General features: G+C 45.6%; 1 protein-coding gene across 3 annotated transcripts in view; it reads right to left on the bottom strand.

The window, feature by feature from the left end:
* The window catches only part of LOC141510170 (uncharacterized), a 30,321-nt gene extending 16,900 nt beyond the window's left edge, over positions 1-13,421 (bottom strand). Inside the window, exons 1-3 of one of the 3 annotated variants that reach the window (XM_074220205.1) lie at positions 12,682-13,421; positions 3,621-7,325; positions 3,016-3,111 (exon numbers count right to left, since the gene is read on the bottom strand). In XM_074220205.1, coding sequence (XP_074076306.1) covers positions 3,016-3,111; positions 3,621-3,765 — 241 coding nt within the window. In that variant the 5' untranslated portion in view covers positions 3,766-7,325; positions 12,682-13,421. The other 2 variants (XM_074220204.1, XM_074220206.1) reach the window with 2 other exon arrangements.
* Between the last annotated feature and the right edge of the window lie 14,037 nt (positions 13,422-27,458).

Below are 27,458 nucleotides of genomic sequence, written 5' to 3'. Positions count from 1 at the left end.
TTCACAACATGACTAATATGAAAATATGTTAAAAACAATTGATTATTTATGTAGAAACTATATCCGAATCCTCACTGTCATGGGGAGGGAGGGGGAAGGGAGGAAGGGAGGAAAAAATTCAAAAGCTAAAAGATGAATGTTGAAAATTACCCTTGCATAAAATTGAAAAAGTAAAATAAATAACTTTCAAAAAAATTAAAAATAACCATAGAATGTATAAAATATTTGGATGTCTACTAACATCCAAACACACACAAAGGAATTTTATCAACACAACTATAAAATGCTTTGTAGAAATAAAGATGAAAATTAATAAATGGAGGAACTTTAATTATTGATGACTAGGTCATAATAACAATTACAACAGCCAAAAATCTCAACAAATGAAACTAAGAAAATTAATGGAATTGAGTAAGGTGGGAGTGAACCTCACTCATCAGCTCTCCAACTATACTTACAAAGAAGTATCTATCAAAATAGAAACATAACATACAGAAGTAAATAAAATACAAAAGCCTAGTGTTCAACATTCAAAGTTCCCAACCCAGCTCCTGGGAAAACAGTCTGGTAGGAATCAGATGTAGACCAATACTTCACCCCACAAGTCAAGCAAGATAGAGGTCATTAGGGGAACAAGGGCAAAAATCCCTTTCAGATCTGAGGAAAGGGCAACCACTCATGATCAAAGAAGGCAAAGAGAGGGTCACAGTTGATCAAGTGAACAATATTGTACAAACAAAATGAATGAAATTAGAATTAGAAGAGACAGTTACTTGGAGAAAAAAATCTTTGAAACCAACTTTTTTGGAAAACTATCCAATATAGGAGAGAAGGAAATATCCACTGATGAAGCAGATTCTAGGTGCCAAGCACTGTACTAGGAGCTGATATCAATCGAGGGAAATGAGTGTCATTATTATCCCCATTTTATAGTTTCAGTTTTAAGCTAAGGAAACTGAGGCAGGCAGAGGCGAAGTCTTACCAAGAGTCACCCAACTAGCAAGTATCTGAGACTGGATCTGAATTCAGGTCTTCCCGATTCCAAATCCAGTGCTCTATCCACTGAATCATCTAGCCAATCCATATATGTAAGAACAGAAACTGTTCTCTATAGTCAAAGGATATCAACAGGCAGTTTTCAAAAGAAGAAATCCAAGCTATCAATAGTCATGTGAAATAAAATTGCTCTAAAAAGAGAAATGCAAATAAATGCAACTCTGAGGTTCCACCTCACACTGTTGTGGGACTATGTTGGTATGTTCTAAGGGCTTTGTTTTTTGCTTTAATTTGCTCAATGAGAATGAGAAGACATAATAGTGGGAGAAATAGGCTTATTTGTTTTTAAACCTGAGATTTGAACAATGAAAAAAAAAAAATTCAAAAATCAAAACAAGAAAACCGGCACAAGGCCTTACTGATGTAGCTATGAATAGATGCAGCCACTTGGAACAATATCCCCAAAAGATGCTACCTACCTTTTGACTCAGGCTACTAACTTAGGGCTATTCCTCAAAGTGATCAAAGAAGGAGAAAATAAGTACAAAAATACTTAAAATAATTCTTTTCATGGTGGCAAAGAAATGGAAGCTGAGGGAATGCTCATCAAGTAAGGAGTGACGGAGCACAGTAATGGAATTCTCTTGTGCTCTAAAGATGATGGAGGGATGGTTTTGGAGAAACTTGAGAAGTTTCTGTAGGAAATGATGCAAAGTGATGAGAGAAGACCCAGGAGAACAATTTCTACAATGACAGCAACACTGAAAGGACTAACAATTTAGAAAGTTTACCAACTGTGATCATGGCAGAGGATGCAAATTCCCCAATTCCTGATCAAGGAGATAGACACAAGATGCAGAAGGAGACCCCTATTTCTGGATACCCCCGACGTGGAATTTGGCTCCTTTTGATGATGCAGAAGTCATACAGAAAAACAAGCTGCTCCTAACCTGACTACACCCCACCTGCCCATCTTATATGCATTCCCTTCTACATAAGGCCAGGCCACACTAGTAGACAACTATCCACATCCCTTCTCTGAGCTCTTGCCCCAGCTGTGCTCCATCTCTGAAATACTCTGTCCTTAACTGCTGCCTCACAAATCCCTGGTTTTATCCAAACTCACCTCAAAAACCTCCTACCAATCTCAAGTTTATCCTTATGTCTCCAAGAGAAAGTGAGTTCCCTCAGAAATGATTTTGTTTCAATTTTGCATGTGTTATTTAACTTGATATAAATTTGTATTAGAGATGTTGAACCTCACTACCCTACGTCCTGTAAAATAGCTCTTTTCCAATTTGAATTTTTATGGCCAGAGTTTGGTAGAGGAGTAGGTGGAAGGAAAGAAGGAAGAAAAAAGGACAGAAGAGAGGGAGGGAAGAATAGAAAAGGAGGAGAGGAAGGAGAATGGAAGGAGGGGAGGAAGGAGGGAGGGAGATTTATGACCAGAAATCAATGTTACTGGATCAAGGTGTGATCACCACAGAAACTTAGAAGGCTTCAAACACAGGAAGAAGCCACACTTCCAATGCCCAACAATGGCACTACAGAAACAGCTTCAGTTAAGGCTCACAACATCTGGAGGGAAGTTACCGTCCAGCTCAAGGCTGCTGAATCACCAACAGGATCCTTGTTCCAAAGCAAAATGTACTCAGAAAAAATGTCAGAAGTAAAAACTCATTTTTAGATCCCAGTCTACTACAAAGGAGTGATGAAAGGGTGTCCCTGAGAATGGACAGACAGAACTCTGGACCACAATAAGAAGCACTCTTGTTGTCAAGGTTAGGGCTCCAGGAGGCTCCTCCCTACTGAAATGACCTGGGAATAAGTCACTCTTCTCTGGACTTGTTTCCTCTCTCATCTGTAAAACCAGTCTAGGATCTGTGCCTCTTCTTTGGCTGAGGCTGGAAGAACACAGATATAAATTTGTGGAGACAAAGTCCAGACTCCAAGAAGGCTCTCCTAGGGGGTGGTCACCAGCTTTTTTGTTGGGTGTTTGGCGATTCACTTTCAACTCACCTGCAGAACTGCCTCGGGCCCCTTCTCCCTCTGGAGTCCAAGGGGCTTCCCCTCGTTCCAACTGGGCCATCATATCAGGCTGGAAAATGGCAAGTCCTAGTGATGGGAAATGAGAGAGTAGTGGGGACAGTGATCCAACCCTGGGACCTCATCCTGGGACAAGGCAGGCAGGCCAAGAGGTCCAGAGAGTGGCACCAAGGACCGCCCAAGGCTGCTCATTATCATGTCACCAGAAAGTATATATTAATACTGATCAATCACTGAAAAGCACCCTACCTGGAAACAGCAGCAAAAAATTTCTATCTTTGGACTGTCAGAGACCTAGCTGCTGTGGGTCCTGAATACCCCGATAACTAGCAGCTAAGCCCTAGCTGCATCTAGTGGTGCCACAAGAGAGAGAAAGAGCCTAGAGTCCACAAAACCTGAATTCAAATCTGTTCTCAGATTCTTCCTAGCTGAGACTAGTCACTTAACCTGTTTCTTCATCTGCATTTAGGGTCAGGGTGATAAAAGGTTCAACTGAGAGAAGAATTGTAAAGTTCAATGGCAGTTCAAAGCCCAGGTCCCCACCCTCCCTCTCCAAGGGCAGCCTCTGGGGTCCTCACCCAAGCCGACCATGTTCCTGTAGTTCTCCAGCATCACCTCCCGGTAGAGGCCCTTCTGGGAAGGATCCAGATACCCCCACTCCTCCATGGTGAAGGTCACAGCCACATCCCTCAAGGTCACCAAACCCTGAAACACCAAACACATTGGTCCAGACTGACTGACCTGCTGGCCCCAGAGGAAAGGTGGAGCTAGCAGGAAAGCTGAACCAGATAACAAGATGATCACTGCTGAGGAAACTGCAAGGGAAAGAGACTTGAAGGAGGAGATAAAAGGGAGGATGGAGTGTTAGCAATACACAGAAGAGAATGCTGAAGGTGATGTCCTACAGTTGATATTATATTTCTTCCCCTTTCGGATCCCTCTCTGATTCAGTTCTCCTTTGGAACTTCCAAAGCCTGCAATCTTTTTCCTCCTATTCAATAGTCATAATAGGAGCTTAACAGATTAGTTAACGACGCCTAAATAAGCTACTGCTTTCTTTGGTCTGGTGTAAATGGTCAAGTTAAAGGAAGCCTCCTAATAATTACCTTTTCCTGCCTAGCTAGGCTACCAAATCTGACTCAAATGTGCTTTGTAAGAGACTCCTCACCAGTTCTCACTCCTGAGTCCCTTAGCTCAAAAGAAAAGTACACACACCTGTCTGTCTTTATCTTGTGCTGGCTTTATTCATGCAGACTTAACAAGGACCCTGACAGTTCTCACAGGTTTAAGCAACCCAGGTGGGACTGTTAGCTTGGACTCTCAGGGTCCCATTTTCAAGATCTTGCAGCATGCACATGAAGGGTGGATGGAGGGGGGGGGTGAGGGCTTACCAATTTGGTGAGAAGAAAAATTGAGCAAGTTGAAATTTTGAACTCCCCATGAGAAAACTACAGGAAAAAAAAATGTTCTGCTTTGTGGTTCTATATCATCAGTTTTTTCTCTAGTACCTGAGAGCTGCCTGATGGGCAAGACTTTTATTTGTGATTACTGCATGATCTTAAGCAGTCTTCCTGTAGAACTGTTCTGTTTGGCTTCTAGGCAAATACAAAAATCCAAGTGGTAAGCAGAATTCTTATCACTAATGATATAAATCTGATAGCAACCCCAATTATGACTTGAGTAGTGATGCTAAAATCTGATACGGAAGCAGTCATCATGGGATCGAATCAGTATGTTCAGAAACAAAGTCTTCTTGATCTTCTAATGGCAAAATGGAAAAAAATCTCAGGGAGGGATTTGTGTTCTATCAGTCTACATGGCCAACAATCATGACTACTAAGTGGTACCTTTTACAACTTCTAAAGAGTAAAATGAAGCGAATTCTGATGCTACGCTCACCTTCCCAATAAAGAAGGGACTTCTCTTGACCCTCTCTGATCAAACTTTAGTTCAGATTTGCTTTAAAATCGGGCAAAAAAAAAAGAATATTTCTTTTGAAAATTTCAAAGCTGTGAGCTCTTCCATTAGACTATGAGAGCAGGGCTAAAGCTCAGTTAGAAGATAACATGAAGTAAAGAGGCTGCTATGTGGCACAATGGAGAGAGTGTCAAATATGGAGTCAGGAAGACTCATTTTCTTGAGTTCAAATCTGGTCTCAGACACTTACTAGTTGAATGACCCTGGGCAAGTCACTTAACCCTTTTTTGCCTTAGTTTCTCATTTGTAAAATGAGCTGTAGAAGAAAATGGCAAACCACTCTAGTATCTTTACCAAAAAAACAACAACAAAAAAAAATAGGATCATGGAGAGTCAGATATAACTGAAATGATTAAATAATTACAAATGAAGCAAGTACTCTGAATTCCCAAAACAGCTGGGAGAGCTATTGGTTTTCACCCAAGTTGGTAAGTACATGTCAAGGAAAATGCCTAGGTTTGGGTAGAATAGCACAGAGAAATTTAAGGAAGCTTTAGCTCTACTTAGATAAGAAGAGAATAGGAAGATTCCCACTCCTGGAAATTGGTGAACTTTACTTGAGAAATTACTATCATTTGCTTGACCATTATGATCAATATAATGAATGATCCAAGACACTTCCAAAGGACTTGTGAGGAAAAATGCTATCCACATCCAGAAGGAGAACTAATAAACATTGCACACATTGAAGCATATTTTTCTTAGAGATTTTTGTTTTTATTTTTTAAAATATGGAGATGTTTTGCATGATTTTACAAGTATAACTGATATATTGCTTGCCTTCTCAGTAGGGGTAAGGGAAAGGTAGAAAGGAAGGAGAGAATCTGGAACTCAAATATAAAAGAAAAGAATGCTATAAATAATAAATAGGGAGAAGAGAAGGAAGAAGTAGAAACAAAGCTCTCTCCAAGCAGAATCCTTGTATGTTAATGAAATACTTCTAATCAAATTACGGATTTGTCTAAAATGAAAAACAGTAGTGTCATTTGTCTGGTAATAAGTTTTGCTTTAGGCCTATATTTTTAAATATCTTGGTTTTTTTACTGTTTAAATATAGTCTAATAATTGTCTATGATTGTCTATATGGTCTCAAGTCTCAATACATGGGGCTCTCATATATAGAATTGCTTTAAGTAGTTATAAAGAAACTTTTATTTTTTTTGTTTGAGGTTTCTGATAACATCAAGAGAAGGATTTATTTTAAAGTTAAATTCTCAAGTTAAATTTTTAAGAAGCTTTCTCTAGCTTACAGATAATTCTTATGCAAAATTTAAGGATCAAGCAAAGACAGAAAGAACAAATGGTATGTGAAAAACTGAAATTCTTCAAATAGCTTAATTTGACTTCTTACTATAGCCTTGATGTTCATAATATAAAAACCATAATATTTCAATTGCTTTCATCATATGAAAATGTCTTAGAAAGTCCTGTGAAATCTGCAGAATCATGGTGGAAAGTCTATTCCAAGTATTGTTAACAACTAGATACCAAGTAATAACAGAGACATTAGGAGCCACTGGTAACAGAGCCACTGGCATGGCCTGCCTTCATCAGAAAAGGTGCTGTGCTCTATGAGCAAAGCAAATTGGAGTAGCTCAGAAGAAACACGATGCACAAATTTAGAAAATTCACATCAAATATTCACATAGCCTATTTGTGCCTGACCTGTAGTAGAGCCTTCCAAGCTCTTATTGATCTGATCAGCCACAGTCAGACACACTGTAATTGGACTCTAATAAAGTGATGATATTTTGCTCCTCTTGGAGACAGAAGGAAAGCAATTACCTCAGGCAGGGAGGGGCCCCCCACAAGTACCCTACTTGATCTTACTCCAAAATCGTTTATTAGAAACATTCTCTTCCATTATACTCTCTGGGTCATGATCATGGATCCACCCCCACCCCCACAACCACATACAGTCCTCTTCTTTGTGGTCTCTCCCCCCTACCCATCCCCATTAGAATATAAATTTCTTTAGGGGTTAGAATTGTCTTTCTTCTTATTTCCACCACTTAGCAGTGTACTTGGAACACAATAAATTCTTAAATGCTTCATCCATCTTTATCTCAGAGAAGAAAATGGCAAATCCTTCCAGTATCTCTGCTAAGTAAACCCCAAACCAAATGGAGCTATAGAATTGGACACAACTGAACAACAAATCTTTACCTCATCTCTGTACTCCCTTATTCATTAGAGGAGATACCCTTATGTTCAGTTTGGAGAAAGGTGTTGATAAGATGGAGAGCAGCCAGAACAGGAAGGCCCCCAAATTCATGATCATGCAGACAGGTTGAAGGATGTTTAGCCTGGAGAAGAGAAGATTCAGGGGGACATATGAGATGCCTTCAAATCTTTGAGGAACCATTTTAGGGAAGAAATGTTAAATATATTTGATAATGAGGCAAATGTAGGCTAGATGGTTAGGAAAATTTCTTGCAGATAGCACAATGTTAAAGTGGCATGGGTTAAAGGGCCACTGGTACTCTCTTGAGGAGAAGTCTGTCTAATTGGCTATTAAGCTGCTTCCAGGTCTTAACTGGCTAAGTTTAGCCTGGAGAAAGCAAATTCAAGGATTTTCCTGAGGAATTTAAACTCATTTTCTAGTTATTTTTATAAATGAAGGGGGCTGGGGGAGAGAATAAAGGAAGAAGGGGAAGAATTGAGGCAGGTTTTGGGAGGGGGGGGCCGCAGCTCTACTTCTGAAAATATTGACTTTGGTTGTTTCCACAGACTAGTTGTCTCAGATGAAGCTCATCAATCAAGCAACAAGGAGTCACTGAGCACTAGACTCCCAAACACAAAGATATTAGTGAAAATCCCTGCCCTGAGTAGCTTATACTCCAAGAGGGTAGAGAACATAGAAATCTATAGGCAGACACAAAAAATATATATAGAACTTTGGGAAGGTAAGTAGGGTGCCAGCAGGAGCAGAAAAGTGCTCAGCAGGGAAGGAGATGGAACACTGAAAGAACTGAAACAAAAACCAGGAATTCCAGGAGGAAGGGGGACACTCACTCCAAAGGTGTGGAGATGGGAGATGAAATGGGATGTGTAAGGAAGAAATGGGATGTGTAAGGAAGAAGGTAAACAGTGTCACTGGACCACAGAGTACAGATAAGGGAATAACACATAAGAAGGATAGGAAGGTGGGAGGGGGCTGCCTATGAAGGGCTTTGAATACCAAACAGAGCATTTTATATTCAATACTGTAAGGGACAATAATCACTGGAGCATGCTGGGGAAGCAGAAGTGGTGATGTGGTCATTCCTATGCTTTAGGAATTTCATTTTAGTGGCAGAGGATGGACTAGAAAGGAGAGTACTGAGGCAAGCAGACCCTTCCCCTGCCCCCCAGAAGCTATGTAATAATCCAGGAGTGAGGTGATGAGGGCCTATACCAAGGGGGAAGAGTCAGAAAAGAAAAGGGGGGCATGTTGGCGAGATGTGGCAAAGGTGAAAAGGACAAAATATGGTGCAGAGGTGAAACTGATCAGAGACAGGGCAAAGGTGAAATGACCTTGGCACCCTACTAGAATGGGGGATACCCTCCTGTGTAGTGATAAAGTTAAGAAGACGGGAGAGTTTAAAGGAAAAAGAGCAAGTTCTGTACTGTAGTGTGTCTGACTACAGGCGCCAGTGTCTACAATGTGGGCCCAGAATCAGTTCAAATGCCATCTCAGATACTCACTGTAATCCTGGGCAAATTACTTTACCACTGCCTCGTTGTAAAATGAGATTATAATTATAAAATGCTTTGCAGACCTAAAAACTGTATATTTGTTGTTATTTTCATTATGTGTTGGGTTATATATGCCAATCTATCATACAGGGTATAGTAAGGATCAGATAAAATCATCTATGGACACATCTCTGCAAACCTTAAATGATAGAAATTATTATCCCTAAACTCCACTGGAAGAATGTGCCTTCCATTCAATGAAAACCATTCTTACACCAGGTTCTTTTACATTCCAGTAACTCCAAATTCCTATAGATCGTCATCTACTCCATATGTCTATCACGAGGTTCCTCATCCTCAACTCTCCCGTCCCAGAGATTCCTCCTAACTCCAACTGAGCCTGTCTGCTGTGACCTTTGGAAAGTCTATTTGTTTGTTCAAAAACTTTTGCTTCATCTTAAATCTTTTCCCCTCCATCTACCAACTCTTTTTTTTGACGCAATCAGGCTTAAGTGACTTGCCCAGAATCACATAGCTAGTAAAGTGATCTGATGCTGGATTTGAATTCTGGTCCTCCCGATTCCAGGACCAGTGTTCTAGCCACTGTACCCCCAGCTGCCCCATCAACTAGTTTTTAATGAAACGACCCTCCCTAAAGACACAATATCCCTAGTTGCCATGTCCAACATTAGCTATCCCTTCACTCACTTTCCTCAGTGCATTGGTCAGTGGAGGTGGAGAGAAGTTGGCATCTTCCTTGCTCCCTGTTGTCACGTTCAAGTACCCCCTTTCCTCCACCACCTCCTTTGCAGTTCAACCTGTTCATATCTGCTACCCAATAAGAAGCTACAGACCCTGGACACAGCCCCTCCTCCCTCAGAAAGCTCCTACCAACATACAACATTTACTCCCCAAATTCTGCCCTCACACAAGGGGACTTCAAAATACACATTGACTCTCCTTCAGACAACCAAACTTCTCAGTTCTTCAACCTTTGTTCCACACACTTCAGCCACATTGGACCTTGCCATTACCCACAAATGTAGCCCCTCCATAGTTACTCACCTCCATGATCTAGAATTCTGAAGTCCTCTTACCTCACTAACTTCTTCCCTCTCCCTTTACATATCATCACCATGAACCTTTACCTCTCACCAATCCTTTAAGCCCCTTCAGTCCTCCCCCAGGCCGTCTCCCCTGTACTAGTCACTCCCTCCTCTTCTCCCATCTGGACCCCTTGGTAAAGCAACACACCTCCACACAGAGCTCCTCTTATGAATTCCTCGACTTCTTATTATATCATGCCACTCAAGCCTGTCTCTCACCTTGGATCATTATCACTATTCATCTCCTTCACATGAAGGTGAATGAAAGTGGAGAAAATCATGTTCTGACTGGGACCACTACAAGTTTTTGCTGCACACTCCACGGATCCTCACTGCTGTTCAGCAATCCTGCTCTACCTCCCTCATCAGCTCTCTCCCAACCTCCCGTTCTCTCAGCTGAGACTCTGTCACCTTTTTACAGAAAAAATGGAGGCCATTCACTATGAGTTCCCTCTCCTCCCTTCTTCCTCCCCTTTCATCACTCAGGTACCCTTCTGCCACTCTCCTCCTTCTCCCCTGTCTCCTGTGATGAGGGGACCTGACTCCTGACCAAGGCTGAACCTTCTCCATAGTGAAATGGCCCCTTCCCATCTTGTCTCCTCCAAGACATTCCCTCAATATGCCTATGTCTCCTCCATGCTATTAAAAACCCTCTCTTGATCCTTCTATCCCTGCTATTATTCTAGTACTCTTAGGCTATCTGTGTCCTCACAAAGGCCACCTACAATCAAGGCATCCACTACTTCTCCTCTCACTCTCTTATTAACCCCTTACAACCTAGTATTTGACTTCACCATTCCATCAAAACTACTCTCTCCAAAGTATCTAGCAGTTTCTTAGTGGTCAAATCCAATGGTCTTTTTTTCAGTTTTCAGTCTCTGACCTTTCTGCAGTCTTAGACATTGTTGGGTCACTCCTTGACACTCTCTCTTCTGATTCTCCTTCCCCCTCTCTCTAACCACACCTTCTCGGTCTCCTTTGCTGGATCCTCTTCCAGATCACACTTTTAACCCTAAGTGTCCCTCAGACTCTGTCCTGAGCCCTATTCTCTTTTCTTCTTCTAAAATATTTCATTCAGGGACCTAATCAACCACCCTGCTGAGCTCCAATCTTGCATCTCCAACTGGCTGTCCAGTAGCCATTTGAATTTCAACATGTCTAAACAGAGTTCCTGGTGCAAGTCCTCATTACCTCATGCTGAGCCTATTGCAACAGCTGTTGGGCACTGCCTGCCTCATGCCTCTAGTTCCACTCCAATCCACTCAATCACTAATACACAAGGATGAATATGTTCTCCATAAACTGGCCCCCTCCTACCTGTCCAAGCTTCTTACACCTCACCCTCCTCCATGTCCTCTTCAATTTAGTACTGGCCTCCTGGATGTCCCAGGAATAAGACCCATCTTCTGCCTGGAGTGCTTTCCTCCTTCACTCTTCCCTAATCCCTCTTAATTCTAGTGCCTTCCATCTGGGGATCCTGAATCTGTTGACATGCTGTATCTCCCCACTAACTTGTAAGGTCCTCGAGAGCAGGAACACACTTATGTCCTTTGACCCAGAGCAGGTGCTAAACAGATGTTTGCTGATTATTCTTATGTCCTCTAGGGCTACCTATTTTAATAGATAAAACAGATGAAGTTAGGAGAAAGGTCAGTGCTATATGTGCAGATCTGGGAATGCTCAAAGCAGAGGACCAAGGAGGGAAGTCACAGGCATGACCTATAAGAACAGCCAACAGGAGAGACTGAGGAGGGCAGTGGACAGAAGCTGCCCAGGCCAAGGATGACAAAGATGGAGAAAAGGCCAGGGAGAGGATGACCAAGAGCACTCTGCCAATGGCCCCCTCTCAAGGTGAGATTTTCAGCTGTGAAAATCCCAGTGGGGCTTGGCGAGGTCTGCGACCTACCAGCATGATCGGGGACAGGAGCCAGCGAGGAAGTGAGCCCTTGGAGAAGCACGCTGCTTGTGAAGAATGCAAACACTGGAGACAGACCATCAACAACCTACCAACACCAACTCAGCACAGCCTCTGGGTGGCATTGTGGAAAAGGGCAGGATCATGTCCCTGCTGAGGGGATACCAGCCCCCAGGTGGAGGAAGACAAACCCTTATTTCTTTGTCTCCTCTCTTAAAAAAAAAAAAATCACTGTATGTTCTTCCACAAGGTCCAGGTCTTCCTGCTGAATGGCCACCCAGCTCCCCTTCAGGAGGTCTGAGCCCGAAGTCCCAGGGGCTTACTACACACCTAGGACATATTTCACAAGTGCCTGCTGCCCAACCATGTCAGCCCAAATGTAAGAGCTCCCTCCTTGGGGCAATGGCTCTCCTCCTGAGAAGAATTCCTAGTCAGTCACTAACACCAGATGAACCAAGTCCTTCTTAGAAGGTGGCCTTGGAACAGAACCAACTGCCCCCCACCCCCCACCCCAGGTGGCTATACTGCCTCCCATGTGTCTATCCCTGCAACAGAAGGTGGCAGTCGCGGAATCCAGAACCCAGGGGCTGTCATGGAGCTATCAACTCACCCACACCCGGGGTCCCCTGATGTCCCCTAACCCGGGCATCTTGTGAACCCCCACCTAGATCTATTTTCTTCCCTCAAGCCTGAGGAGAGACCGATTGGTATGGTCATCTGTGAAGTCTTTCAAGGTCCAGCCTCCCATATTTATTGCCCCTTCATCCTGGGTCAAGCACATCCCCATTCACACCTGATGCCACTTAACAGTATCCATTTAGCACCGAACACCTGGGAAATGCCTGAAGGCAAAGGAAGGTGAGAAAAGGAAGGGGGGTTCAGCGGCATAACTTGGGTGACCTAGAGGATAGAAACATGTGCCCTCATAGGGGAAGGAGAAGCCCCCAGGAGTCTCCCACTCACCTGGGGAGAACCGGCCGCGGGGGGTCCCAGAGCCATGCCTGCTCCTTACAGGCTTGCCGCTCCTGGGAATGGCAGTGGAGAAGAGGGAGCTCAGACCTGGGGAGCCCGAGCGGAGAGTGAGGGGCCATGCATGCGCGATGGAGGCCTGGACCAGAGGCGACCCCCACTCCTGCGGACCGGCGGGGTTGCAGGCACAGTGCTGGATCCAGAGCTGTGTAACCCAGGCGGCGCAGTGGGCAGAGTCCTGGTCCGGGAGTCAGGAGGATGGGAGTTCCAGTCTGCCGCGGGACCCCGATTCCCTCGCACCCACTCACCCCGGGGGTCTCTCCTCCAAGGGTCGCCGCGCGTCGCGCCTTCTGCGCAAGGGCCGGAGAACGCGGGAGGGGACCCTCTGGGAGCGGCAAAGGTCCTGGGGGGCTCTCAAGGCAGGGCCCCTTGGGCTGCCCACCCCCCACACAGGAGGAGCCCACCGAATCTGCCATTCCCTGGGGTCAGAGCGGGCCACTGGTCACTGGGGTGCAAGGAGGGCAAAGCGGGAGGAGAGGAAGGAAGGAGAGAAAGAGAAAGGAAGGAGGAGGAAGGGAAAGGGGAAAAGGAAGAGGAAAGAAGGGAGGAGAAAGGAAAACCAGCGGAGGGGGCAGAAAACGAAAGAAAGGAGAGAGGAAAAGGGGAGGAAGGGGGACAGATGGAGGGAGAGGGGAGGAAGGAAGGGGGTGCGGGCGGGGGAGGGGCCCCGGCGGGCCTGACCTGGCCGGCTCGGGCGGCAGGGAGGCCCCGGAAGTGAGAGGAAGCAGCAGCGGGCGGGAGGCAGGAGAGCGGAAGTGGCGTCAGCCGGCCCCGCCCCTTCTCCCATCCCCAGGCCATGCCGGGAAATGTAGTTCAGTGGCCGGCTGGGGCAGCCTCCCTGTAGGCATGGCCCTCAGGGACTTCTGAGAAGGCGGTGGCAGTGGTTAAAGTAGCCTAGGAGGCCCCGGGGACAAGAGGCCAAAGACTGAGAGTGTTCACGTGTCATATATGAGCAAACGGAGACTGAGAGAGCTTAGAGGACGGGCCCACAAGAGCTGATGGAGATCATGCCGGGTGTCCTTCCCTCTCCGAGAAGCCCGTGACAACAGGGGATCTGAGTGAGGGGAGCTGTGCTAAGGCCCCGGCCTCACTTTCTGCAGAATCACACTGGTCCAGAAGCCAGAGCGGGATCAGGAGGACCAGAAAGGACCCTGGATGCGAGGTAGTCGGGGTCAGACCACCCACCCAAGGTCACACGGCAGTGTCAAGTGTGTCCGATGGCAAATTGGAACTCCCATCCTCCTGACTCCCTGACCAGGACTCTGTCCACTGCACCACCTGGATTACAAAGAACTCTGGTTCTCCAGATTAAAGATCCAGCATTTTATCTACAACTCCACCCATCTGCCTCAAAGCATGCAAAAGAATGGGTGGGACAGAATTATAGATGTTGGGCTGGAAAGACACTTCAAATGCCCTTTTCTCCAAGCCATTATTTTACAGATGAAGAAAGTGAGGTCCAGAATAAGTGGCTTGGTCAAGATCAGATTGATAGTCATCATCAAAGATTGAATTCTAGAGCAGCAGGGTGACACAGTGGACAGAGCACAGGCTCTGGAGTCAGGAGGACCTGAGTTCAAATCCAGCCCCAGACACTTAATAATTAGCTAGCTGTGTGACCTTGGCAAGTCACTTAACCCCATTGCCTTGCAAAAAAAAAAAAAAGATTGGATTCCAACCAGTCAGTGCTCTTTCCATTGGACTCCTCTGCTTCAGTGTTAAGAACAAGGTGAATTGAGGTGCTGGAGAAAGTGAGTGCAACCAGTTTTTTTTTCTTCCCAAAGGAGGAGATGGGCTGGTAACAGATGGTAGGTAGAGCCAAGGGGGTGGTGAAGCTTTTTTTTTTGTAAAGAATCCATAGGAAAAGAAATGAGGTCTGAAGGAGATTGGAGGAAGTAGGAGGGTTTAGCCTGATAGAGGAAAGGTAAGTAATGATGCTAGAGAACTTCAGAGAGCTGAGAGAACAAGTTTCTGTCAAATTTCAATTTCTACCAAGAATTAGGGGTCTCAGCCATTACTGAATATATAGGTAGGAGTAGGGGAAGTTCAATAGGAAATGAAGGAACTGAAGACAGAACTGAGTTTTTAGAAATCATTAGGTGGTGAAGTAGGAAGAGGGCCTTTGTTTCTTCCTGAGGTTTGTCTTTTGTTTGAATTCTCTCATTCAATATCCTCACATCCATAAAATATAGGAAAATTTAACTAGTGTTTTCCTTCAGTGTAAGTTGTCTGACATCAAGTAAGCTGTGTACTCTGGAGAGAGGATTCTCCCCAGTCATTACATTCGAATGGCTCTTCTCAGTATGAATCCTATAATGGGAAGAGACAAGCTCAGGGTAAAGGTCTTCCCATACACATTACATTCAAATCATTTTTCTCCAGTGTGAATTCTGTGATGAGAAATAAGGGAAGATCTGCAATTCAAAAGGTTTCTCTCCTGTAAGAATATTCTGATGTTGAATAAGCTCTGCCCTCTGGTAGAAGGCTTTCTCACACTCATTACACTCCTCGTTTTCTCTCCAGTGTGAATACTCCTATGTGGAGTGAGTTGTTTGCACCAATGGAAGGTCTTCCCACCTTCATGTCACTCATAGGGTTTCTCTACACTATGAATACTCTGGTGTGGGGTGAACTTTCCCACATTCAAAACATTCATGAGGCTTTTCTCCAGTGTGAATTCCCTGATGATACATTAGTTCTGCTTTCTGACTAAAGGCCCTGCCACATTCATTACATCCATAAGGTTTCTCTCCAGTATGGATCCTATGATGGGAAATAAGAGAAGAGTTACATGTGAAGAAGGCCTTCCTACATTCACTGCATACATAGGGTTTTACTCCAGTGTGAGTTCTCTGATATGCAGTCAATGGTTTACTTTGGCAAAAGGCCTTGCCATTTATACGGTTTCTCTCCATTATGTATCCTATGATGAGAACTGAGGGATGAGCATCGACTAAAGATCTTCCCATATGCATCACATTCATAATAAGCCTTCTCTCCATCAAAACTACTCTGATGAGATCCAAGTCCTGTCCTCTGGCAGATACTTTTCTTGAATTCATGATATTCATAAAGTTTCTCTCTGGTATGAATACTCCAATGTCAGGTAAGCTGTTTGTACCAGCAGAAGGCCTTCCCACATTCATGACATTCATAGGGTTTCTCTCCAGTATGAATATTACAATGTCGAGTAAGCTGCTCAGATGGAAAGCCTTCCCACATTCAATACATTCATAAGCTTTCCAGTATGAATTATCTGAAGTCCAGTAAGCTGCTTTCTCAAGCCAAAAGCCTTTCCACATTCATGACCCTCATGAAGTTTCTCTCCAGTATAATGTCTGATGGGAAATAAGGGATGAGCTTTGAGTGAAGGCCTTTCCACATTTATTATATATAAATAATATATGATTTCTCCAGTGTGAATGCTCCAATGTTGAGAAAGTTCTACTCTGGAAAAAGGTCATCCCACATACATTACATTCATAAGCCTTCTCCTCTCCAGTGTGAATTATCTGATGGCACATAAGCTGTTTGTTTGGATAAAATACCTTCCCACAGTCACCACATTCAAATTCTTTCTCTCCAGTATGGATCCTATGATGGGATGAACTGTGGTGAAGGCCTTCCCACAATCATTGCATTCATATAACTTTGTGCTAGTGTGAATCCTGTTAACAGGACATAAGGAATGAACCATAATTGCAGGCCTTCCCACAGTTATTTTGTTCATATAATTTCTCTCCAAGATGGGTTCCCAGATGTTTAGTAAGTTACATATTCTGGGTAAAGGTCTTCTTACATTCATTGTATATCTGAGGTGTGGCTCCAGTGTGAACTACCTGAGGGAGAATAATGGTTGTGCTTTTCCTACATTCATTAAATTGAGAAACAATTTTCTTTGGGTTCAGAATTCAAAGTGAAGCTCTTTCTCTGCATGGTACATAGTCTCTGCTGTGGAAAGAAGATAGGTCCTAGATCAGCAGGGCTACAGTGGAGAGAGAGAGAGAGAAACACTGGAGATACAAATTCATACACATTTTCAAAAAGCCTTGCTTGATTCATGCTATCATACTATTCATGTTTTCATCCTTTATCTCTCTTCCCTTCAATTACTAAACTCCTTGAGAAGGTTACAATGGAGATTCCCTTCCTCTAAACTTTCTCAAATCTGACTTCTAGACTCATCATTCCACTTGAAACTGCTCTCTCCAAAGTTACTAACGATCTCTGGGTTGCCAAATACACTTGGCCTTTTCTCACTCCTCATCTTTATTTTTTTTAAAGATTTTATTTCAGGGGGCAGCTAGGTTGCACAGTGGATAGAGCACTGGCCTTGGAGTCAGGAGTACCTGGGTTCAAATCCAACCTCAGACACTTAATAATTACCTAGCTGTGTGGTCTTGGGCAAGCCACTTAACCCCATTGCCTTGAAAAATCTAAAAAAAAAAATTTTATTTCATTTGAGTTTTACAATTTTTCCCCTATTCTTGCTTTCCTCCCCCCCCCCACAGAAGGCAATTTGCCTGTCTTTACATTGTTTCTATGTTGTACATTGATCCAAATTGAATGTGATAAGAGAGAAATCATATCCTTAAGGAAGAAACATAAAGTCTAAGAGATAGCAAGATCAAACAAGATATCAGGTTTTTTCCCCCTAAATTAAAGGTAATAGTCTTTGTTCAAACTCCACAGATGGTATTTTCCATTGCAGACAGCCCCAAATTGTCCCTGATTGTTGCACTGATGGAATCACCAAGTCCATCAAGGTTGATCATCACCCCCATGTTGCTGTTAGGGTGAACAGTGTTTTTCTGATTCTGCTCATCTCACTCAGCATCCGTTTATGCAAATCCCTTCAGGCTTCCCTGAATTCCCATCCTTCCTGGTTTCTAATAGAACAATAGTGTTCCATGACACACATATACCACAGTTTGTTTGATTTCCAATTTTTTGCCACCACAAACAGGGCTGCTATGAATATTTTTTTGTACAAGTGATGTTTTTACCCTATTTCATCATCTCTTCAGGGTATAGACCAAGTAGTGGTATTGCTGGATCAAAGGGGATACACATTTTTGTTGCCCTTTGGACGTAATTTCAAACTGCTATTCAGAAAGGTTGGATGAGTTCACGGATCCACCAACAATGTAATAGTGTCCCAGATTTCCCACAACCCTTCCAACAATGATCATTGTCCTTGCTGGTCATATTGGCCAGAGAGGTGTGAGGTGGTACATCAGAGAAGCTTTAATTTGCATTTCTCTAATAAGTAATGATTTAGAAAAATTTTACTCATCTTTCTTGACCTCTTTGCAGTCTTGGACATTCTGTAAGCAGATTCTGGTTTTTAATCCACTCTGCTATTCATTTATTTTTTTATGGGTTTTATTTTGCAAGGCAAATGGGGTTAAGTGGCTTGCCCAAGGCCACACAGCTAGGTAATTATTAAGTGTCTGAGACCGGATTTGAACCCAGGTACTCCTGACTCCAGGGCTGGTGCTTTATCCACTGCACCACCTAGCCACCCCAGTCTTGGGCATGCTGGATCACCTTCTACTCCTTGATAATATCTTTTCTCTAGGTTTTTGGAACATTAGTCTCTGTTTCTTCTCTGAACTAATGAACTATTCCTCAGTCTCCAATGCAAGATCTTCATCTAGATCACACTGTCTAGGGTGCTTCCCCCCCACCAATATCGTTCCACTTGATAATTTTGTCGGTTCTCATGAATTCAATTATCATCTCCATGAAGATGATTCTCGGATCTATTTGTCTAGCCCTAACCTCTTTGACCTCATTTCTTATCTGCTAGACATCTCAAACCAGATGCCTTGTAGACATTTTAAACTCACCATGTCCAAAATTGAACTTGTTTTCTTTCCTTCTAGATCCTACCTTGTTCCTAACCTCCCTGTTACTCTAGAGGATACCATCATCCTCCCAGTCATCTAGGTGTCATCCTTGACTCATTTTCTCATCTTCTATGTTCAATAATTTCTACTTTTTCTCCCTTGGAAGCAATTCACATCTATGCCCCCTTCTCTTCTCTGACATTGCTGCCACCTGGATGCAGGCCTTCATCTCCTCATATCTGGACTATTGCAATCGCCATCTCAATAAACTCCAGTACCTCCTTATCACTCCAGAACCAAATCTAAAACCCTTCATTTGACAATAAAATCCCTTCAGAACCTATAGCCCCTCAACCTTTCCAGACTTCTAATACATCACACCTGCCTCCAAGTCCTCTTTGATCCAGGGACACTGGCCTCCAGGTTGTTCTAAAACAATGGTCCATCTCCTGACTCCAGGAATTCTGACTGTTCAGCACACCTGGAATGTTCTTCCTCCATGTTGCATCCCAACCTCCTTGGTTTCCTTCAAGTCCCTGTTAAAATATCACCTTCTACAGCAAGTGCTCCCCAACACCTCTTAATTCTACTTCCTCTCCTCTGTTGATTCTCCAGTTAATTTTATCTGTGCATGGACACCATGTTGTCTAGATTGTTTCCTCCAGGAGGCTGTGAGGTCCTTAAGAGCAGGGACTGTCTTTTGCCTTTCTTTGTCTTGCCAGCTGGGGGATACAGTTCTGGCCCAGAGCTGGTACTTAATATATATACTTGGTGATTTAACTTAAAAGCTGCTGACCTCAAAAAGCCAACAATGCAGTGAGGGAGGGAAATACATGGAGGCAGCTTGAACAGAGTGGGAGAAGGAAAGAAAAGTCACATTCCACCTGGAGTTGCCTAATAACTTACACTTTCTCCCCATATCAATTCCACTTCCCAGATAAGGAAACAGAGGCTCAGGGTGATGCAATAACTTATCCAAGGACATGCATCCAAAAAGTAGAAGGCTAGAACCTGCCTTTTTATCTCTCCTCTCAGCAACCTTTAGTGACCATCTTAGAGGATCAAGATCAGGCTAGACTGTCTACACAATAAGCACTTGGACCAGCCCGGACTGTGTCTACACAGAGTGAGCTTTTGGGCCAGGTCAGAGTGTGTCTATGTAGAATGAGCATTTGGGCTAAGTTGTTCCTCAGAGAACAAGGACAGTAGAATGGGTTTGGGGAGTTCCGTCTTCTCCACTTCCCCCCCACATACTCTTTTTCTGTCTGCTCCCAGGAGTCTAAGACACAGGAAGCACAGCACCTATACTACAACTGGATGCTTGATGTGGAGTCAGAAAGACCTCCATTCAAATGCACTCTGGGTAAGACAGGAGAAGTCCCTCCCCTCAAGGAGACAACCTTCATTTTGGGGGGTGAGGAGATATACCACATTCACATTTAAGCATATGGATGTTTATAGTGGTGGGGGGGAGCACTCAAGCCTGGGAAACAATCAGGGATGGCTCATGCAGGAGGGGATTGTGCTTGAGCTAAAATCTGAAGGAAAAAACTAAGCAGCAGAGTTAAGAAGGGAATACATTCTAAGCATGACAGGTCGATAATGCAAAAGTATGGAAATGGGAAATGCCACCCAACAATCAGAAGGTCAATTTGACTGGATCTTGAAATGCACAAACATATAAGAAAACTGAAACACAGGATGGGGCCAAGTGGTGAAGGATCTAAAACACCAAGCAACAGAATTGATACACGATCCTAAAGGTAACAAGGAGCCATTGGAAGAGCAGTAATAAGATGGAGAGCAAGTAGAAACCTGCACCAGGAGAGCTGCAGTGTCCAAAGAGAGACTGACAACATATTGGAGAAATGTTATGAATGGGAAATCCAAGAGAGATGATGCAAAGGTTAAAGTGAGGAGAGAGAAAGACATTAAAAAGGGGGGGGGGGCATGGGGAAGGACCCATCTGTATAAAAATTTCATGTCATTCTTTTTGTGATGGCAAAGAATTGGACATCCAAGGAATAAGCATCAATTGGGGAATGGGGAATGGCTAAAAAAGATATGGTATATGGCTGGTGGAAATAACCAGCAGGCTGATTTCAGGCTGGATTTACAAAACTGATGCGAAATGAAGCAAACAAATCCAAGAAAACATTGTACAGAAATATTGTTGGATGAAGAATGGTGAATAATTTAGCTCTTCTCAGGAATACAAGAATCTAAGACAATCCAAAAGAACTCATGATGAAGTAGACCACCTCCTTCCAGAGAAAGAACAGCTAGCTTGACTATAGACTGAAGCATGGTATATTTCCCTTTTTTCTTTTGAGGCTTTTTGTACAAAATAACTGATATGGAAATGTTTTACATGATTATACATGGAAAACTTGTCATATTTCCCCATGTATAAGACACACCTTTTTTTTTTAAATTTGGGATCTAAAAACTGGGAGCATCTTATATAGTGGTTGTAGATTTTTTGTCTTGCATTTCCCACTTTTTCGTGTTTGTGATCTTTGTGCTGGTATATTTGTTACTGGTATATTAAGTGATGTTTTATCACACCCTGCCCAGAAATGGATCAGAAAAGATTTTCATCCAGTGCTGAATTCAAGTTCAAAGTGATTCAAATTCAAGTTCAAAGTTGCAAAAGTCAATGGAAATCCTGCTGCTGAAAGTCTGTTTGGTCCTCCTCCAGCTGAGAAAACAATCCAACTGGCTACCGGAAGAAGAAACCTTCCTGAAAATGCCACGGCAGAAGAAGGCCATGAGAGGCAAGGCAGCCAAATGGCCGAGTTCTAGAGGGAATTGAAGAGATGGACAGAAGAGCGAAGGGCCTGTGATCTCCCAATTCTCCACCAAGATGATTCAGCAGGAGGCCAAAGAATTGCTGATGAAAAAGAAGTGACTGATTTCAAAGGAGGACACAAATGGTGCTTCAAGTTCATGAAATGGAGTGGACTAAGCATGCATCCACAGAACCAGACTTGCCAAGGGAGAGCTTGTGGTCAACCACAGATCATAGCACAGACAGGAAAGCAGTCAGAGTCTCTCCTAGGACAATGATTTATCATCAAACACAGAAGAGGGCGGGCTGATAGGTGGGAGTTTTGTTGTAGGAATTTTATGATGAATAAAACTTGAGCTCAATAACTTTATGGAATACATTTTTTTCCAAATTTCAGGTACAAAAATTAAGAAGCATCTTATACATGGGGAAATGTGGTTGGTGTATGTGATTGTTTATTATCTCAGAGAGGAAAGAGGGGAGGGAAGGAGAGAGAGGTAGAATTTGGAACTCAAAATACATATACATTGTAAGGAGAGAAGTTGAAATTTGAAAGCTGATGCAAAGGTGAAAGAGATGTGAGATGTTGGGGAAGTGAAAGCTTTGAGATGATGCAAAGGTGAAATCTAAAGGTACTGTAGAATAAGAAAGAGGAGTTGAGGATGCTCTTACACTGTGAGCTTGAGGGCCTGGAAGAAAGGTGGTACCCAAAATGTAGAGGTGCAGCCAGGGGGAGCTAAAGGAGGAGCTTTAGGAGATAAAATAATAAGCTCATGGAGCTTATTTGCATCATTATAAACAATATGTATTATAAAACTAATAGATAAATAAATGAAATTAATAAGTCAGTCAGAGAGGGTGAGGAGCTGTGTCCAAGGCTTCAGAGAGGGCCAGAAGGCTAAGGATTGAGAAAAGGTGTGGATTGGAGAATTGGGAGATTACTGGTATCTTCGACAGAACAAGCCATGATTCTCTGCTATCTGCTATCTACTGTTCGCAGGAAGTGGTGGCCAGGGATACTGAGTCCCAAAGGAAAGGACTGCCAGGCTCTGTCTAGCCATGGTGGAAGGAGACGCAGAGGGGAGGAGGGGAGGAAGGAAGGAAGGAAAGATCCAGGGGTATCTACAAGATTGGTCTTGTTTCTTGAAGCTCAGAGGACATGGGGGTAGCAGTGGAAGACAGTGGGATCCACTAGGGACTATTATCAAAACCATCTTGTTGGGTCTAAGTAACGACCATAGGAGGAATGTGCTGTTTTGATCTCTACTTCATAACTGAAGAGACTCAGAGGTGAAGTGACTTGCCCAGGGTCACACAGCTGCTAAGTGAGGCCACATTGGAACTCAGGTCTTCCTGACTCCAGGCCTCAGTCCCCTCTGGGAGGGACCCATTTGAAAGGGAGAGCCTACAGAATGGGGCAGGGGTGGGATGATTAAGGACACAATCTGCTGAAGAATATGAGAGTGGACTGAGTACATGTGTAGGTTTGAAGTTGGCAAAGACAAGGGTCTCCTCTAGAGAGCCAAAGGGGAGGGGAGGAAGTTGATAATAACAATAACACTAATAATAATAGATGTTTGGATGTTTGTCCCTCATTCTTAAAGAAGACTGTGACATCAGAGAGGTGATGCTGTGACAAGTGCGTGAATTGAATTTGAGTGGGGGATGCTGTACTAAGTCCCCAGTCTCACTTTCTCCTCCAGAGCCATCTGGGTTCAGTGGCCAGACATCAACCAGGGGATGGTCCTGGATGGAAGGCAGTCAGAGTGAAGTGACTTGCCCAGAGTCACACAGCTACTAAATGTCAAGTGCTGAGGTGGGATTAGAACTCCCATCTTCCTGACTCCAAGGCCAGTGCTCTATTCACTGTGCCACCTACCTGCTGCCTTCTTTACCTCCAGGACAGTCTATCACTACTCTCATTTTGCCATCCTCCAAGTTGGGGGACCTCCACCCCGTCACCTGGCTGAAGTCTCAGAGAAAGGTCCCGTAACCCAGCCAGCTGACCACAAGCCCTCAAGAGCCAAGCTCTCTATCCTTGATTCAATCCTCCAGGCTCACTTCCTCCCCAGGTGAGGACCCTAACCATAATAACTCACAATTGGGGGGAGGGGCACCTCACATTGGGATCCTTTGCTTTATTTTCTCTGCTGGAACATCTACCTAGGAAGAGAGCAAAGGAGGAGGGTGCGTTTCCCCACCTTCAGGGAAATCTAAGGAGGACACAGAAAAGAGGAAGAGGTGCTTCAGGACGGGAGAACAGAGAGGGCCCCCTTCTGTGGCAGATGGCCCCTTAAGGTTAATGTGAGTCCTTCAAGGCCAAGGTGGAAGGAGGTCCAAAGTGAAAGGCCCCAGGGACATGTGGTTGGCCCTGCATCCTTGGACCTTATTATCGATGACCTGAACAAAGGCATGCTTCCTGCCCACAACACTAAGCTGGGGGAAGCAGCTGCCTCAGTCACTATCTCTGATTCTGCCTCTACTTGTCTCTAGTACCACCAGAGGCAGCCCCTATTTTCCTGCCATGGGACTTCCAAAGGCCCCTCGGGAGTTGCATTGCCAGAGGCCTTGACAACCACCCCAGGAGGGAGAGGCTGCCCTTTTTATAAGGAAAGAAATTAAGGCAAGCAGAGGCGAAATGACTTGCTCTGGATCACAGAGATCCTAAGTGTCTGAAGTAAGATTTGAACTCAGGTCTTCCTGACTCATCTGAACAAAGCCCCTCCCCACCTCTCACCCCCCAGTCTTCTCTTCTCCCCACTCAGCCCATGCTCATCTCCATGTCTACATCACTGACCCGCTTCCCTCCATGTGGCAGGTGCCAAATAAGAGATAACTGTTTAAGTTAGAAATCAATAGATGTGACCAGAAACCAGAACGAAGCAGGGAAAACAGGAAGATTGTTTCCTGACACATTGCTTCCCAGGACACACTGCAGCTGACCTGCGGCCTCCAGAACTGACCATTCCTCAGAGGAGCCCTGAGGAGGGCAGAGCTCAGCGGGATTCTGCCCTTGCTCGGCTCTCCCCTGAGCTTGACCCCGCTGAATCCCTTTGTTTCTGCCCATCTCAGTGACCTCCCACCTCCACCTCTGGCTTCATCTGGTCCAGGGCCTGTACAGATCTTGGGGTCTAGCCCTGGAGGGCTCTTTCCATCAGCTCCTGGCTGAAGCTGCCCTATTTGTAAAGTGCTGTACATCTATATCTCCTGGGGGCAGCTAGGTGGCACTGGAGTCAGGAGGACCTGAGTTCAAATGTGACCTCAGACACTTAATAATCCCCTAGCTGTGTGACCCTGGGCAAGTCACTTAACCCCATTGCCTTGCAAAAAGTAAAAAAAAAAAGGCAACTCTATCACCCTGGATTCTCACAAACATCCTGGAGGGAGGGGCCATTACAACCCCCAACCCCCATTTTATGTGGGGGGAACTGAGATAGACAGGAGGATGTGACTTGCCTAGGGTCCCCCAGCAGACTGAGTTTCTGAAACCAGATGTGAATTCATTTGAAGGAATAAAAAATAAAAGAAAAAATAAGGCAATGAAATTCCTACCGAAAGCCTTCCCCACTGACGGGAAGGTGCCTCAACTCCATCCCCAAGGGAAAGAGAACAGACACAAGTTCTGAGGGGCTCCTTGGGGAAAGCAGGGCAGCAGGACCTACCCTCCTTTGGGCTGAGCCAGCCAAAGACCCCCTACCAACCCCCCACCCCACCCCTACCAGTAAAAACTGTACCTGTGGTTTACTCACTCACACCTGCTGAGGGACCTGATGCCAGCCCTGGATCAGGGAGAGGAGATCCTGCTTGGAGGGCCAGGACAGCTCCTTGTCCACCCCAGGATGATCAGGTGCCCCCACCTGCCCACAAGCTCTCTCTCTCATACTCACCTGCAGACTTGCCCCATTCCCTGGAGTCCAAGGGGGCTTCCCCTGGCTCCAACTGGTCCGCCACATTGGACTGGGACAGGGCAAGTCCTGGTGATGGAAAAAGGTTAAGTAGTGGGGACGGCAAGCTATAGTTTGTCCAACCCTGACCCTGAGCACTGGGGCACGGCAGGTGGGCCCAAGGGCAGCACCCTGACTCCTGTCCCGTCTTCTAGGAGCTGCCCAGGCCCCATAAGGGAGAGATGGGACCCACCTTCAGGAAGGGGCTGCCAGGTTGAGTCCTCAGTCGAGCCCACAGTCAAACCCCTCCACTCCCTCCAAGGGTGGAAGGGTCGAGGTGACCCCCACTCCCAATGGCCAAAAGTCACCACCATGTTCCTGAAGGTCACTGATCCTTGAGACATCAAATGCTTTATCCAGATGACCAGTCCAGGCAATGCCCCCGTTTGGTCTAAAACAGGGTGGTCCAAACTGGGACCCGCGGGGAGATTTTATGCGGGCCCTTGGGTTCACAAGCTACAAATCCAAATATTTGAAACTGAAATGAACAGGGCAGCTCCGTGGGGTCTGGGAAGAAGTCCTTCCCCCCAGACCTCCCTCCTCTGAGCCTGCACCCCAGCTCCTTCTCAAGCCAGCAAGGTAGGGAGGGTGTCCCCTTCCTGGGGGAAGGAAGCCCAGATCCCATGGGTCTCCAAGGCCATCCCCCATGGTCCACAGCAGTCAAGGATCATCTTTGCCTAAAATCCTCTGGCCACAAACAGCAGCTGGCAGCACAGGGGTGGGCAAGAGGGCCTGGAGGACTATGAGGAAGCAAGAAGGGAAAAGGCCCAGGGTGGGAGGCAGGGGTCATTCAGGCCCCAGGAAAATCCCCCTTCCCTGAAGGGCTCTAGGGATCAGAGGCCAAGGGGCTAGGGCAACTGGGGAGGGGTCCACCAGGAAGAGGAAAGGGCAAAGGGGAGGAGAGAAGAGAGAGGGAGAGAGGAGACAGGAGGAATGAGAGAGGAGGAGCAATGAGAGAGGAGGGAGGGGAGGAAGGGAGGGGAGGAGGGAAAAAGGGCAGATGAGAAGAGTAGGAGGAGAGAGGAGGAAGAGGAACAAAGAGAGGAGGAAGAGGGAAGGGAGGAGAGGAAAGAAGAGCAATGAGAAAAGAGCTAGGGGAGGAGGGAAAAAAGGGCAGATGAGAGTAGGAGGAGAGAGGAGGAAGAGGGGAGGAGGGGAGGCTGAGGCGGGGCTGGAAGGGCAGGTACAGCCACCTGGGGGCCAATGGGGGCGCAGATGGACACAGGAGAGGGAGCTGGGGAGAAGGGAGCCGGGGGGCATGCCCAGGGGTCAGAGGTTGGAGCCTCAGTGACTCCCTCAGGAAGTGACTCCCACCCACCCACCCATGGTGACGCGGACTCCCTGGTCTCCTCAGTAAAATGGGCCCAAGGCTGGGAATTGGGGGGTAGAGGAAGGGGCTCCCCTGCCCTCCCTGGACTAGGGGCTCTCCCATGGCTGTCTGCTTAGAGGAGAGCCTTTAAGGAGGCCATTTTACAGATGAGGGAACTGAGGCCCACTGCTCCCCTCCTTGCTGTCTGTCCATCCCAGCCCCTTGCTCTGTTGGTCACCTGTTTCAGGGAGAGCATTGGGGTGCAGGGAGGATCTCTGCCCGCTTTCAGTGATTTCTAAGCACTGTGCCCACCTTGCCCCCCCAGCCCCAATTCCAGGCTTCCTGCCAGTTCTGTTGATGAACTGAGCCACCTACACACCCCAAGGCTCGGGCACCCCCACCTGTCCCCTCCCACCCTCTGCCCTTTTTTGAGGAATCTATGGTGGGCACCTCCCCCCTCTTCGAGGGGCTAGGAGGAGGCGACCTCCGAAGGCCAAGGATGATCCCCAGGGTGGTGGTGGCACCCCTCAACCTGAAGTGGCACCAGTGACGGGGGTGTCCCCCTCCCCTGGCGGGGGTCTGGAGCAGCAGCAGGTCGGGGTGGGAGGGTCAACAAGCATTTATTAGTTTCCTCCTGGGTACTGAGGATACAGATGCAAACGGAGCAAGCTCAGGCCTGACCCGGGACCAGACCGCATCATGGGGGCTCAAGGCCCGGGGCGGGATGAGGTCACTTGGGGGGGCGCCCTTTCTCCGCCCAGTCACACTTGGCAGCTGAGGCCCCGTGCTCCCCCACTTCTCCAGAGCTTCGCCCG

Source organism: Macrotis lagotis, chromosome 1, assembly GCF_037893015.1.
Source record: "Macrotis lagotis isolate mMagLag1 chromosome 1, bilby.v1.9.chrom.fasta, whole genome shotgun sequence".
Lineage (NCBI taxonomy): Eukaryota > Metazoa > Chordata > Mammalia > Peramelemorphia > Peramelidae > Macrotis > Macrotis lagotis.
Note: the sequence above shows the minus strand (reverse complement) of the source record. Positions and strands in the feature narration are given on the sequence as shown.